This window comes from Dipteris shenzhenensis, chromosome 6 (genome assembly GCF_047967505.1).
Source record: "Dipteris shenzhenensis isolate YYH24624 ecotype China chromosome 6, Dip_SZ_1.0, whole genome shotgun sequence".
Taxonomy (NCBI): domain Eukaryota; kingdom Viridiplantae; phylum Streptophyta; class Polypodiopsida; order Gleicheniales; family Dipteridaceae; genus Dipteris; species Dipteris shenzhenensis.
Window position 1 is genome coordinate 56706551 of NC_141601.1, and position 14344 is coordinate 56720894.

Here is a 14344-nt window from a genome sequence, read left to right on the forward strand (position 1 = left end):
TACTTAATGTAGATCAGCTCTTCCTCGTCCCCATCATCTTCTATAGCTTCTAGAGCAATTTTCTTCCCCTTGCAGGGGGTCTTAGTGTCCTTGGCCTTTGAGGCCTTGGTGTTTTGGAGTGGTTTATCCTCCACAAGAGGCATCTTTGGAGGAGCCTCATTTTCCTTAAGGGAACTGAGGGGGGCCTTTATTCTATCTAATATGGCTCCCCAATTCGATGAGAACTCGTGATGTACCATCATAGCACCCACATATCTTAGCCATTGCATCGACACTGTCACTCTTTTACAAAAATCAAAATCTTGTTTCCGTTGAAATAATCATTGTAAATGATGCAAATGGATGTAGTGATATATACTTGCAAATTTCTTATATACTTATTGAACACGTACAAAATCCAATCATCATATAAAAAAGAAAATGTAGTCCACGCATGCACAAGTTTAGGGTTGTTAGGAATGGTGCTTTAACATGCTAAAGTAGAGGTAGCTACTGGAAGAGAGCAAGAGAGATGGGAGGATTATGTGCAATCAAATTTCACCAAATACAAATTGCAAAACCAAGCAAGAAGTCTCTCCAAAGCTGAAAAGTTTGAGCAACAAGAGGGCATGGACAGACAAGATTGTGAAGCTTTAATACCAATGTAGACTCTAGAGTGTACATCCTATATACAATAAATGTAATGGATGAAGGTTGCAATATATATACATATACATATAGCATGATGACCAATATTCTCTTCTGGTGGCACCTCTTCATGCATCTGCAAGTGGTGCATGACAATACATTGTTAATGATGAATCCCTCACCTGCAATGCATGCAAGGACAAGGCAATCTCTCATGGAGCCACTCCACACTCTCGACAGGTGGCCCCCCTTCCAATGAGCTCTCACTACTCATCCTCTCCACTTGAGCACATCCAAAACCATCCCCCCAAGTCAACTCAAACATCCAAATCCCCTAGAAACCTCCAAACCCCTTCTCCAAAACCCAAAACCCCTTAAACCTATCCAAATTCCTTAAACCCCCCCAAACCCTAAACTGCTTATATTACCTTCAATTTCCAAGTATTATAGCTTTCAAAACAAAAGTAACAGACGTCTAACATGTGGCAAAAGATTCAAAACCCATTAGCTCCTGGATATTGAATGGGCCATTGGATTGCATCGGAAAGGAGGATGAAATAATCAAATGTGAATTTAGGTGATCTCTAAAGACTTGGGAACCCCCCCTGCCCCCCCCCACCCTTCCCCCCTAAACTGTTGGGGTAAAGGGCAGTGTGCCCACCCACTTGTACAGTGCCCATGTATACTCATATTTATATGATAGAGGAATAAGCTGGAGTAGCTTTTGCTCCACCACTTTTTGGTGTCTCCTATCCCTTCGTGTGAGTGCTCTCCTCTCCCACAACTGGTATCAGAGCTCATGGCGTTCGATCTACGGGGAGCTCGAGGAGAAAAGCCTAAGGAGAGAGTTCAATGGAGCCATCGAGGGGGCCCAAGCTATTGAGGCACCCATGAGCGTGTGTTGCAGGACACTTTTGTAGAGCCGTGAGTAGGAGTGGTTGGAGAAGACATCATTTGGGAGCTTCATTGCCTCGTTGATGGAGGCATTGCTTCGTAGATACTTGCTGGAGGTCGTTGACGGCCGTAGGCTTGGGCTTGCTTGTGAAGTGTTTGGAGACTCGGAGATCCGATCGTAGGAGCGTCATTTAGGCTTGCTACTACTGCTAAGGCTAGAGCTTTGAGCGATGCGTTGTTGTTAGGACGTTGATTGGAGAGGTGTGATGCCGCGCGACTGGCATTGTAGGAGTTGCTCAATGCAGAGGTTTCTACGTTGGGGTGTGCTGCAGGCTGGAGTTGAGGTTGAGCCTTCATTGGAGAGCGTTGTTTGGAGAGGGCTGTAGGGAAGCTCTTTGTAGCTGCAGCTGCTGCAGATGGCTCGTGACCCACTGCGAGCTCTTAGATGGAGTAGATAGGAGTCTCTTTCTTTCCATACCCTTCTCCTTCCCGTGAGCAAAGGAAGAGCAGCCCAGTGATAGCAACAACATCCACTTTGGAGAAAAAGAGTGAGTTCTTTGTTTTTAGTCTGGAAATCTGACAGTATTTCAGACAGTAAAAGTGAGCAGAAGGCCATTTTCGACAGCAAGTATTTGCAAATCCATAAGGATTTAGGCTCGATGCCCAACAGAGGAGTCGGAGAACTTTGGAAGGGCTACATTTTCTCTGTTGACAGCTCGGTCATCCGAGTTTACAGTACAGAGTTATTTACTATCCAAAATAGGGACAGTTCATGATCAGTGTGCAGACAGCCATTTTGCAGACTGTATATTGGCAAATGCATACATGTTGATACACTTTGGCAAGTTGATGCATTTTGGCAAAATGATGCAGTAAATGTCACTTGGTATATGCCATTGGTGATGCATTTTGGATGCATAAGTGAGTGGCAAATGCATACAATTTGATGTTCACTTGAATGCCAATATAATGAGGCCATATACATGCAGTAAATGCATTTTGGGGACTCTTGAAAGGCATTTTTTATTCTCTGGTATGCAATTTCCAGAAAGCGGTTTATGCATTGGATGCCACAGTAAATGCAAGTATTTTGCTCAAAAATTGGATGTTCAATATCTGGTTATGCTTTGAAGCCCGCGAGAAAATGATTGATATTCTTGACTGACAGGTCATTGAATAGTTGCTGCTGTTTTTTTTTTAATGACAGAACAGTCATTTTCAGGACTGAATATCTCTTTCCTGGTGCGGAATTGCACTTTGTGCCGAACTGGAAAGTTGTAGTTCACAGAAAATACTACAACTTTGCTTTTGGAAGCAAGTTGATCCGGTATAAGCTGCTGGAGTTACAGCCTCTGCAAAACCACAAAAAGTTGCAGTCTACTGTCTATTTGTGACCAATGTGCAGGAAGCTGTTTTTCAGGTGAGAATATCTGAGAATCCAGAAGGATTTGGCTCTTGAGGTCAACTGATAAGTTGTAGATCTTTCTATCAGCTACAACTTTGCTGTTTACAGTTTTGGCATCCGATCTTTCAGTGAAAAGATATCGCTGTTCAAAAACAGGGACAGCGTGTTATTTTGCCCAAAGTGGCTGTGAGGTATTGTTGTAGGAATTTCTCTTGCACAACAGTGAATTGGGAACTCACAGTAAATTACAGAAAGTGATTGGAATCTCACTTCAGTCCAAGGGCATTATTGGCATTTTGGCAAGTCACTTTGGCACATTTGGCAAGTGGTGAATGCTTGATTTTGTTGCCAAAGGATTGCGCGCTTGAGGTGATGCATTGGTGATGCAGTAAATGCCATTTCGATGCATTATGGATTTGCATTGGTGGATGCCGCACTGATGTTTATGGATAGTTGAGCTGGGCTCCTATTGCCATTGGTTGAGCAGGCATTGCTCATTTGGTTCAGTGCATTTCTTACTTGGATTGCTAGTCATTTGGGTTGCCTATTGCACTATACTGCTCTTTGGTTGTGACCTATTGTGCCACAGATATGGCATCTACAGCTGGTAGTGCCCTCTTTGATATTGAGAGGTTGGATGGATCAAACTTTCAGTATTGGAAAGAGCAGATTTATGATGTGTTAGTGCAGAAGAGGCAGCATAAGCCCATTCAATGCAAAGGTGTCAAGCCTAATAGCATTAAACAGAGTGATTGGGATGACATGGATGAGCAAGCATGCTCTATCATTCAGTCATCACTCTCGAAGTCAGTCTACTTGCAGGTACAGGATGGTGTACAGAGTGTAGACTACCATGCATATGAGTTCTATACTCGTATATGCCGGATGTATGACCATGATAGTGTTATGTTACAGCATGATGGGCTGAAATGTATTGATGGGCTGAATTACAGCCTTGATATGCACTCCAAAGGTAGATCTATTGGTAGAAACAGGTCATGTTCAAGGGGGAATTCCAGGAGCAAGTCTAGCTCTCGGACTTGTGTTAGATGTTTCTATTGTGGAAAGTATGGCCACATGAAAAAGTATTGCTGGAAATGGCTGAGAAAATACAAGAAGAAGAGCAAGGTTAAGAATGACATGAAGAAGGAGAAGAAGCATGTTGAGCTTCAAGGCGTGGATGCCAGGGTTTCCACTGACAGTAGCAGTGATGAAGGCATTCTTTTGTCTATGTCTGACACCTCCTTCTTGGCCACTGATGTACCCATTCTTGGTGATTGGATGTTAGATCCATGTGCTTCATGTCATATGACCCCTCATAGGTCATGGTTCAGTGCATATCAGGAATGCATTGTGGAGAGTGGTTTGATGGGCATTGATCATTCTATGGATGTCTATGGTTATGGGGATATCCACCTTGTTATGCCTAGTGGCTCTATTCTTGCTCTACAGAGGGTTAGACATATACCAGGAGTTGCTACAAGCAAGATCAGTACTGGACAGTTGGTTGAGGCAGGTTATCATGTCTCTTTGGGTGATCATGCATGGAAGATTGCTAAAGGCAATCTGGTTATGGCTAGGGGATCACGGGTTGGATTCTCTTATGCATTGCATGTATCAAGTGTCCAGGATAAGATGCTTATGATTAGTAAGCAGCCATCAGCTAGTTTATGGTATGCCAGACTTGGACATATGTCTACTGCAGGTATGAAAGCCCTTACAACATTGAGATACATTCCTGTTATGGATGTCTCTCAAATTTTATGTCATGATTGTGATGATGATCAGCAATCAGGATCCTCGTTTGTAAGGAAGACAGTCAGTGAGAGGTATGTTGAGCCATTGCAATTGGTTCATAGTGCAGTTTATGGGCCTATGCCTACTGTTTCACTGGGTGGCGCCTCTTACTTTGTGACATTTATTGATGCTGCTACAAAGTACATATGGGTATATCCGATTCGGCAGAAGCATGATGTATATGATACATTTCAGCGCTTCTTGGGTAATGCTAAAAATCAGTCAGGAAAGAAGCTATTGGGCTTGATGACTGATGGTGATGCAGAGTTTACCTCTCCTAGATTTCAGCATCTATGTGATACACTTGGTATCAGGAGGGTGTTGATCACTCCTCATCTTTTTGCTCACGATGCCTTGGCAGAAGGCATAAATCGGATTCTATTGGACAGGATTGGTAGCATGCTACGGTATGCAAGTCTTACCGAATGCTATTGGGCTGAGGCATGTAAGACAGCTGCATACTTGCTTAACAGGTCACCCAGGAGATCTCTGAATGGTAGAGTGCCATTTGACTTCTTGACAGGCAGGGCACCATGTTATGAGCATTTACGTGTGTTTGGCTGCGAGGCTTATGTTCATGGTTCCCGATCGAGGAGGTGCATCTTCCTTGGATATAGTGAGTCCAGTAAGGACTACAGGTTATGGGATTCTTCAACTAGAGAGTTGATACGCAGCCATAATGTCTATTTTAGAGAGGATGCTATGTTTGGACAACCCAGGACTATGGATAGCAGGAGAGTGGTGGTCCAGGAGGGTGTAAGTGCACTGATACCTCCGAATTCTATTCAGGGACAGCCCATATCCCTTGGAGTGGGAGGTTTTTCCCATGGTGAGCAGGTTATAAAGTTGGGACAGCCACGATTACTTCTTGATTTTGGTCAGAGACGATCAGATGTCTCGAGCATTCCCATGTTTATACTCCTATGGAGATTGTTGATGCATCTTCTATGGACAGTTACAGTTTACTCCCAGGATGCGGAGTGCCTCTTGCAGATGAGGATGAGGCTATGCATGGTGAGGAGGATACCTTGGCTAATGATGCCCGGTATGATCCATTTGGCTGGTTATGCCAGGACAGATGTGGTTTCTGCAGTTATTGACTCGGGTCATATTGCGCATGGGCAGGAATCATTGATATGTTTACTTCGTAAGTGCCTCCATGGCCAGAAGCAATCCCCTCGAGCTTGGCTTCATAGGTTTGATACCGTTATGAGAGCTCAGGATGTGATGCGCAGTGAGACAGGTTATGGTCTCAGTATTCAGGAGGTCGCTATCCTTCTGAGGTTACTTGCCATATGGTTCCTTATGGACAGGGATGCTTTGCAGTGGGAGCTGCATGGTCTTGATGATGTTTCTCAGATACTTGGTTGTTTCAGTATGGAGAGGGGGAAGTTACTGAGTACTCCATTGCTTGTATTGGCTCCATACTTGAAACACAGTAGGTTTGACGATCACAGATCAGTTGAGCAGCAAGTTATGGTTGATATGGCAGCGATAGTACTTCATGCATCCATGACTGTGTTGAGACTTGGTTCTCACATGTTTGCCATTGGGGCTACACTTCCGGTTCTTGCTTCTGCTGCAATGGGAGTTAGTAGCATGATTATGGTAGATTTTGGCAGTAGGGAAGCGGTTGTGGACATCAGGTCCTTATGCTTCCAGGAGCAGCATGCAGGTGATGCAGGTTGGGTAGACCAGCAGAGGTCTATTGTAGGTTATGTGCTTATGGTCACAGGTGGTATAGAGACATTTTCTCTGCACAGTGATAGTTCGAGTGCTATGGACTTAGCACAGGAGCACGTGGTGGTGAGAGTTCACTCTCCCAGTGAGATCTGGCATGAGATCTTGGTTGACAGGCATCTACAGCTTGTCATTTTCTATCCTGCAAGCCTGATGTCTGCTAGCAGCTTATCCTCTATGCACTTTGCACATTGTAAAGTGCCGATGGGCATAGGATGACGGTCTGGTCATCTTGTTTTTCAGCCTATGGCTGATTGTATTATATGTGTACCATACTCCCTTAAAGGCACACTACCTTTAAGTGGGAGGTTGTTGGGGTAAAGGGCAGTGTGCCCACCCACTTGTACAGTGCCCATGTATACTTATATTTATATGATAGAGGAATAAGCTGGAGTAGCTTTTGCTCCACCACTTTTTGGTGTCTCCTATCCCTTCGTGTGAGTGCTCTCCTCTCCCACATAAACCCCCTTCGTCCCTACCCCCACCCCCCTTGTCGGAGCTCCCTCACCACACTAGGAAAGGGAGGCCCTTAGAAGGAAGAGGGTCGGGACGCATGTGGCCACCTAGGTGGTAGTGCCATCTTTAAGGCATTAGAGGCTTCCCCCCTACCCTTTCCTATGAGGATACAGAGTAGTGAGAGTAGGGTGTTGTCAGTGGGATGCAAAGTAGTAAGAGTAGGATGCAAAGTAGTGAGAGTAGGTGGGAAGGCACCCTGTCCCCATACCTCTAGGATGCAAAGTATTGAGAGTAAGGTGCTATAGGTGAATGTGGTGTTTTTGGTGATTGGCATGTCACTTGCTTCATCCTCGATGGCATATAGAGCCTTTTCTTGAAGATGAGCAGTACCCTTGAATTGTGTGCAGTGGGGATGGGCCCCATTCAATGCAAAGTGCTATCGAAGGGTATGGGGGTAGTCTCTTACGGCCTTATATCATGGAGGGGAAGAACATCAAAATCGCACGTCTTATTTCCAGCGTATTTCCAACTGAGTGCCATTTTTCGGACCTATTTCCTATACCTCATGACATAACACCTCTGGCAGAATCTCACAAGAGCAACGAGAAGGGCGAGGGAGAAAGAGCATTGAGGTGTGGAGCATGGAGACCTCTCTTGGATGAGGGAGAGATGGTCGGATGAATTTCGGACATATTTCAAGCAGGGGGTGGGGGGGCGATGGGTGTAAACTATTTTTGATGAATTAGTAACTTTTCTTTTTTGGGTTAGAAAAAGAGAGGAAATTTCATCGTAAATTGTAAAAGAGACAAAGCAGGCTCCTAAACAGGGCGGTAAGTATCTTTTTACTTTGGGCAAGCCTCTTTGGAGGTAAGTAAAAAAGATCCTTGAAGCTCTGAATGGAGGATGGAAGAGCTTGCAACATTTCCATGATCTAAATTTTGTAAAATGTGCAAAAGTTAAGGCAAATTTAGTTATACGAATTCTCACGAAAAACCGTGAAAAATATGAGAGAATTATATAATTTGCGTGTGCATTTCTTGGGCGAGGAGGAAAGGGATAGGAATGGCAAAAAAGGGGAGGTAACCATTTTAGGGAAGGGGAAAAGGGGGAAAAAAGGGGTGAACGGTAACAAAAGGTGGTGGACGACGTTGTCTCTCTCTCTCTCTCTCTCTCTCTCTTTTCTCTCTGCGCGTGTGTGCGTGCGTGTGTGTGTGTGTGTGTTTGTGCTCATCTTTTTCATTCATCATCACGTCGGGTTCTTCTCTCGTCTCTATTTTAAAAGCGTTGGAGCGTGCCAAACACACCAGTATCTCTGTCTGTCTCTCTCTCAGTTCCGTCACCCCACTTCACTCTTTCAATTCAATGCTCCTCCTCCTGCTTCGATGCCCTCACGGACCAGGACCACGACGAGAACGACGACAACTACCACCACTACAAGCGCAGCACGTCCATGAGCGAGCTCCCCCTTCCACCTTACCTGCGCCTTCCCATGCACCCCCGATTTGGTGAATTTCCAGACATTGCGACGAGTTTCCACTGCCATAGCTCTCTCGTTTCGCAGGCTTGCCTCTCTCAGAAAGGTAGCGGCCCGTCATCCCGCTACAAATGGAATTCCCGAGTTCCTGCATTGCCTGCTGCCATGAAGTATCGTTAGCGTCTTATTCTTCTCCCTAATTCTTTGTCTCCTTTTCCAATTTACGCTGTCCGTATGTTCTCTCCCAACCTGTATGCGTGTGTGTGTGTGTGTGAGAGAGAGAGAGAGAGAGAGAGAGAGAGAGAGAGAGAGGTCCCTTTGGTTGGCTAAATAACTAAGCATCGTGTTGCATAGTACGATTCAGATAGTAGCTTGTAATTTTGTGTCCGCTGTTATAAGAATTGTTTCCTCCTTATACAATCTGTCTGTCTCTCTCTCTCTCTCTCTCTCTTCTTGAACCTTCGTGAATGTTCTCATTACAACCTCGTATGCTTTAGGCACCTCCAGCGAAGATTTAGAGACAAGCCTTTGGAGAGATTTGTATCCAGTTTTAGACCCGTTCTTACAGTGGACGATGCGGAAATCATGTCTCTCTTCATTCTTTGGGTGAGTAGCGTTTTGATAGCGTGCACTCACTCACAAGAATTTTCGTTTTCTAACATACAGATCTCCATAGAATGGGAGAACCAGAAAGAGAATAAAGAGTGTCACTACCTAAGGAACGCTATCTCTTCGGGTGACCCTTTGTTATCCATATTTACCTTCCATTTAGAATGATTATTAGCTACTAAGATGTAATCTAACATTAGCCTCATGAAGGCCAATATTACGAGGTCTCTTTTGCTTGGAACAGTTCATTTAAACATGCATTTCCCCTAACACTCTTTTGTACCGTTCTTCGGCTTAATTTTTCAGAGCATGACTTCTTGGTTGCTTCTTCATGGAAAAACTTCTATAAAGGTTTCTTTGTGTTGGGAAACAATTATCTGCTGCCCTCTTTATTGCTACGTTCTAAGTTATATTAGCTAACCTTCCATTAACAACTACATGAATATCTTGAAAAGACAAAGCCTTTCGCTATGTCTATATTTGCAATTATTTGCCTTAGGCTATAGTCAACGACCACATAAAAGTATTGCTTCAATAGGAAAGCTCTATAGGTTTTTGTACAGAGAACAGTCAAGATAGGAAAGCCTCTTGTAAGCTGTCAATGAAGCTCCCCTCTTCTGTATTTGTTTTGCAGCCTGATTTTACACCTTATTGCATATATGAGTTTACGAAGCTAGACAATCTGTACTGGCACGTGATCTTTGTTATTGGCTGTTGTGGTAAGTGAGGGGTCATCGATTTATTCTAGGACAAGAGTTTGCAGATTCCTCAGAGTGTTTTAAATTTCATCATCCTAGCAGTCGTCCTTGATGAATCAATCAGGGGATCATTCAGAAGGAGCTACATTGCCATCATCACTGGGAGAAAGTTTCGTTAAGCCCTTGGCTTACTCAACATTGCAGGCGAGCAATGGGCACATCTTTACAGAAGACACACACCTACAGTGCGTTGCAATGTTATTCTCACTCAATTGATGCAAAGCATTGTCTCTGGGCTTGCACTCAGCTGATTTTAATCGCTGTTGATAACTGATCATTATCAATTGGGGTGGCACTCTATGGAATTCGTTGCTATGAGGTCGAGCCCTTTGATTCGACATTTTCAACCCCAGGTCAGTTGATATCCTTTACACCTTCTTTAGGCTTCAATGGTGACTCACCCCCCGCTTCTAAAAAAACAAAAAAGAATAAAAAGGCCGATTGGACCTTGGAGCAGACGAACCAGGTTTACGCAGGTCTGTCCATTGGGCCTTGGACGACCCTGGTCTGCTAGATGTGGAGCAGATTACTGTAGACCCGGCCTGTAGTTGGTTCCCTTCTTGTGTGCCTGTATAATGCCACACATTATTTGGCCTTATGCGGGCTCATGCTCAGCATACATGTACAACCTTTTTGTTCACATACATTTCACAGCCACACATTGCAAGTCTTTCCAGCCTCAGTCAAAAGAATTTGCTTGGGAGAATGCCAAAGAAAGGTGGCTACTATGGATGCTCCTCAAAGTAGAGGAGGGACTCCTTCCCTTTCTCGCCAATTGCTGTCATTCCTGCTACTTTCCAGGCTTCTCTTGCATCTTTTAGCTCGCCCATTTGGGATGTTTTGTTACTCTCCATGGCCTTATCTAAGCCCTAGGTGGCCTACATCCCACTCCAACGCCTCTATTCTGGAGACTGTGCATCATAATATCTTAGGTAAAATTTTATCTAGATTGAAAAGAAGGAAGTTGGAGGTCTATTGCAGGAGATTAGGAACTAGGGTTTCCAATCAACTGTGTCCATGGCCCATGGCCACCGGTGTGAATCAACATTTTCGGGCAGACCTCTTGTTCTTGAGGTCATAGACTGTAGGCGGAAATGTGGCACAATATAATAGGAGCATTTCGGGGACACGAGACATACTATGCCAATGATAAGATTGAGCATTCTCACAGCTGATTTGAACAACTCACAAGAAGTGACTTTGCTTTGCTTTTTGTAGGTCGATAGTCTGTTTTCTATGTCTGCGCTATTAGATATGTACATTTCTCCTATCCTTCGATTTGCTATTCTGTGAGAATGGAGAAAACTGATCCTCCGTGTGATAGCCCATTCGGAGAGAGAATGAACGAAATCATCCTTCAATTTATGGTACCAACAAAGACGTTTTTGTGTTTCTAGCTGGAGGCCAGACGTCTAAGAAACCGGGATTGAGATGAGAAAGATTTGGAGAGCTGGTGAAAACACAAGATGTATGGGAGACGTATTTATCTTATCGGCTCAGAAATTTTGCCTTGCTGGCCAAAAATCAATTACTTTGCGCTCTTTTTGATCAAGCTGTGCGAACTACATTCAAAAACTCGGTATTTTGGTCATTGACGATCTGATTAGGCCAGAGAATATATATCCCACTCCAATGCCACTATTCTGAAGACTCTGCATCATAATCTCTCAGGTAAAATTTTATCTAGATTTGAAAGAAGGAAGTTGGAGGTCTATTGCAGGAAACTAGGAACTAGGGTTTCCAATCAACTGTGTCCATGGCCCATGGCCACCGGTGTGAATCAACATTTTCGAGCAGACCTCCTGTTCTTGAGGTCATAGACTGTAGGTGGAAATGTGGTACAATATAATAGGAGCATTTCGGGGACACGAGACATACTATGCCAATGATAAGATTGAGCATTCTCACAGCTGATTTGAACAACTGGCAAGAAGTGACTTTGCTTTGCTTTTTGTAGGTTGATGGTATTTTGGTTATTGATGATCTGATTAGGCCAGAAAATATACTTCAACTTCTCAAAACATATTATGCCAAATTATGTGTTCAAATGGTTGTGTTTATCTGTGTGGGCCTGGGGTTTCTAGAAAACTTGGCTTGTGAATTTGGGCTTGCAATATTTTCTGCAATGTGATGTAACATCGATTCGAGAAGCTACTTCCCTTTATCATGTGAATCAAGTGATCAAATTTGGATGTTCTGAAGCAGTACGTCTCATGGGTGTGGCCCTGGCTCCTATTCCTATCTGGAGGAGTATTCTTACCTTACTGGAGGTCTTGCAGCATCAGCTCTTGCTGCATGCTTATTTGCAATAGCGCAGGCTTTTTCATTTTCAACGTGTTCGTTTTTAATGTTCAGGATGCTTATTCGGGCTTTTCCTGGCCAGAATAAGATTCTTCTATTTGTAATTATTTAGGCCTTTGTTCTGATACTTATGAAAAGCCCTATTGAAAAAATTTCAGTAGGGCTACACACAGCATACCATGATTGCCCTTTGGGAAGCTTTCTATTCTAAGACTTTTGATGCATCCGAGAAAGCATTGTGAAGCAGGGAATCATGGGGGAGCACTCCCGGCCCTTACTGGACGTCTTGCAGCGCCAGCTGTTGCTGCTGGCTTATTTGCAGTAGTCCAGGTTTTTCTGTCTTTAATGTGTTCTTGCCACTTTTGTTGTTTTTTCACTTCAGGATGCTTATTTTGGGCTTTTCATGGCCACTGTCACTTCTGTTTAAGGAGTTGGTACAAGAATACGTTTCTTCTGCATGTAATTCCTTAGGCCTTTGTTCTGGTATAGTAGGCCGTGAAAACCCATTTGGGAGAATTTTTCAGTAGCGTTACACACTGCATACCATGCTTGCCCTTTGTGAAGCTTTACATTTGTGCCACCTGACGGGTTTGTAGCTGAAGCCCTCTTGTCATTTTTATGTCTCCGTTGGGTTATGGAACATTGTACTTTCAAGTGAGGGCTTCTGGTGTTTTCTTTTCTTTTGATACTTTGCAGGTTGAGCTATGGTCCCATTCAATCCGGTTGGCTCTTTCATTCAATAGATTTGTCATGGGATTTTCCCCCCCTATGTTTGCAGGGGTGTATGCCATGCTTCAGAGGATTCTTTGTTTGGGTCATTAGTGATTATGCCCATCTTCCTAGATGATGCTCCTTGGTGAATGCTATGTGGCTGTTGACCAGCTTGTTTTATACTATCAACGAATTATGAACTGTCCTTCTGAATTGAAATCTGATATATCCTACAACACGGCATTCTAATTTTGTGAATATCTGTTCCCTTTGTTCTGTATGTGTAGATATCTAAGTAGGCTCAGAACTCATGCAGTATGGACCTGTGGCACTCCAACCTAAGTGAATCAGCTTCAGGCGTGTCAATGAGTAACAACTCCAGTGTTACTATCCTCACAGATTGGCTAAACACAAGCAATCCAGGAGAATTGCAGCATAGAGAAATGGAAATGGGGAAGGGTCCTGTACATAGGGGAGGCTTCATGCCATTCTCATATGTTCCTGAAATTTCTTCCTACAAAATGTCTGACAATAATGCTTCTGGCGTAGTACCAAAATGCAAAAGATTTAGAACTGGGGAACAGGAGAATTCAAACCAGCAACTCCTCTCATGGTCAGAGAAAAGCAGAAAGTACAAAGTCTTACTATCAGAAATGAGAAAAATGGAGACTTGCTTAGCGTCTATGCACGGAGAGAAAGAAGACCTTGCAAGTCAGATCAAAGGGTTGTCTGAGCTACTCAAATCAGTGATTGCAGAGCTTGAGCAGAATCTTACACAAGATTCATTTTTGTCAAACGGATTTGAAGATAGCTTCTGGGTTTCTGTTCAGTCCATGGCCAAGAGGTTTAGTTTTGACTTCTTGGAGTTTGCTAACCTTCTTGAAACATTTTGTTCCTTAGATCGTGACATCCCACAACTTGAAGATCATGGGCCAGAGAATGCACAGATCTCCTTTGCAAAAAGAATCCAAAAATCTGCAGAAGAACTAAAAGAATTTACTTTGTCACATCAAGTTGACTCCTGTGCGCTGTCAGCAATTGTCCCTTATACATCACCAAACTTCCCTCATATGTGCTCAACCCCTTTTAATATCCCAGAGAAGGGGGTCCCTCAACAGTTCCCTCGTGAACCTGCCACTCCGAAGGCTAATTCTAGGATAGGTCACTTGGACTTTGGAGCTTCAGCAATCCTTGATATCCAAGGCGATCTTATGCCTTCTTTGGGCTTCAATGATTTCAATGAAGGTTGTCTGTCGTCCCCAATTTGCGTTCAACAAAACAGATTTGATAATCTCAGCGACTGCAATCCTTCATCAAAAGACGAAAGTGTTCAGGCCTTGGCAGAATTTCATCAGGAATCTTGGAAAAGGACCTCCATGAATAATACGGGCCTGTACTTGCATCCTGATGAGCGTCCAGTCCGTGGAGCATGCAAGAGGCGAATGCAACGACAACGGCGGCAGTCTATGAATCTGGGTCGCAGTTACACAATGGTTGGCGCTTCACCACGACCTTTGGCATGGTGTCCTGCATGGGATAGTCCATCGAAGGTACAGGTCAGTATAGAGATTT

At 43.8% G+C, this 14344-nt stretch overlaps 1 protein-coding gene across 1 annotated transcript in view; it reads left to right on the forward strand.

Annotated features, from left to right (window-relative positions):
• Positions 1 to 8103: 8103 nt before the first annotated feature.
• LOC147901390 (uncharacterized) overlaps positions 8104 to 14344 on the forward strand; it is a 61796-nt gene continuing 55555 nt past the window's right edge. Inside the window, exons 1-2 of the mRNA XM_087376065.1 lie at positions 8104 to 8499; positions 13060 to 14328. Of these exons, the coding sequence (XP_087232191.1) occupies positions 13090 to 14328 (1239 nt within the window). The 5' untranslated portion in view covers positions 8104 to 8499; positions 13060 to 13089. The remainder of the gene's footprint in view (positions 8500 to 13059; positions 14329 to 14344) is intronic.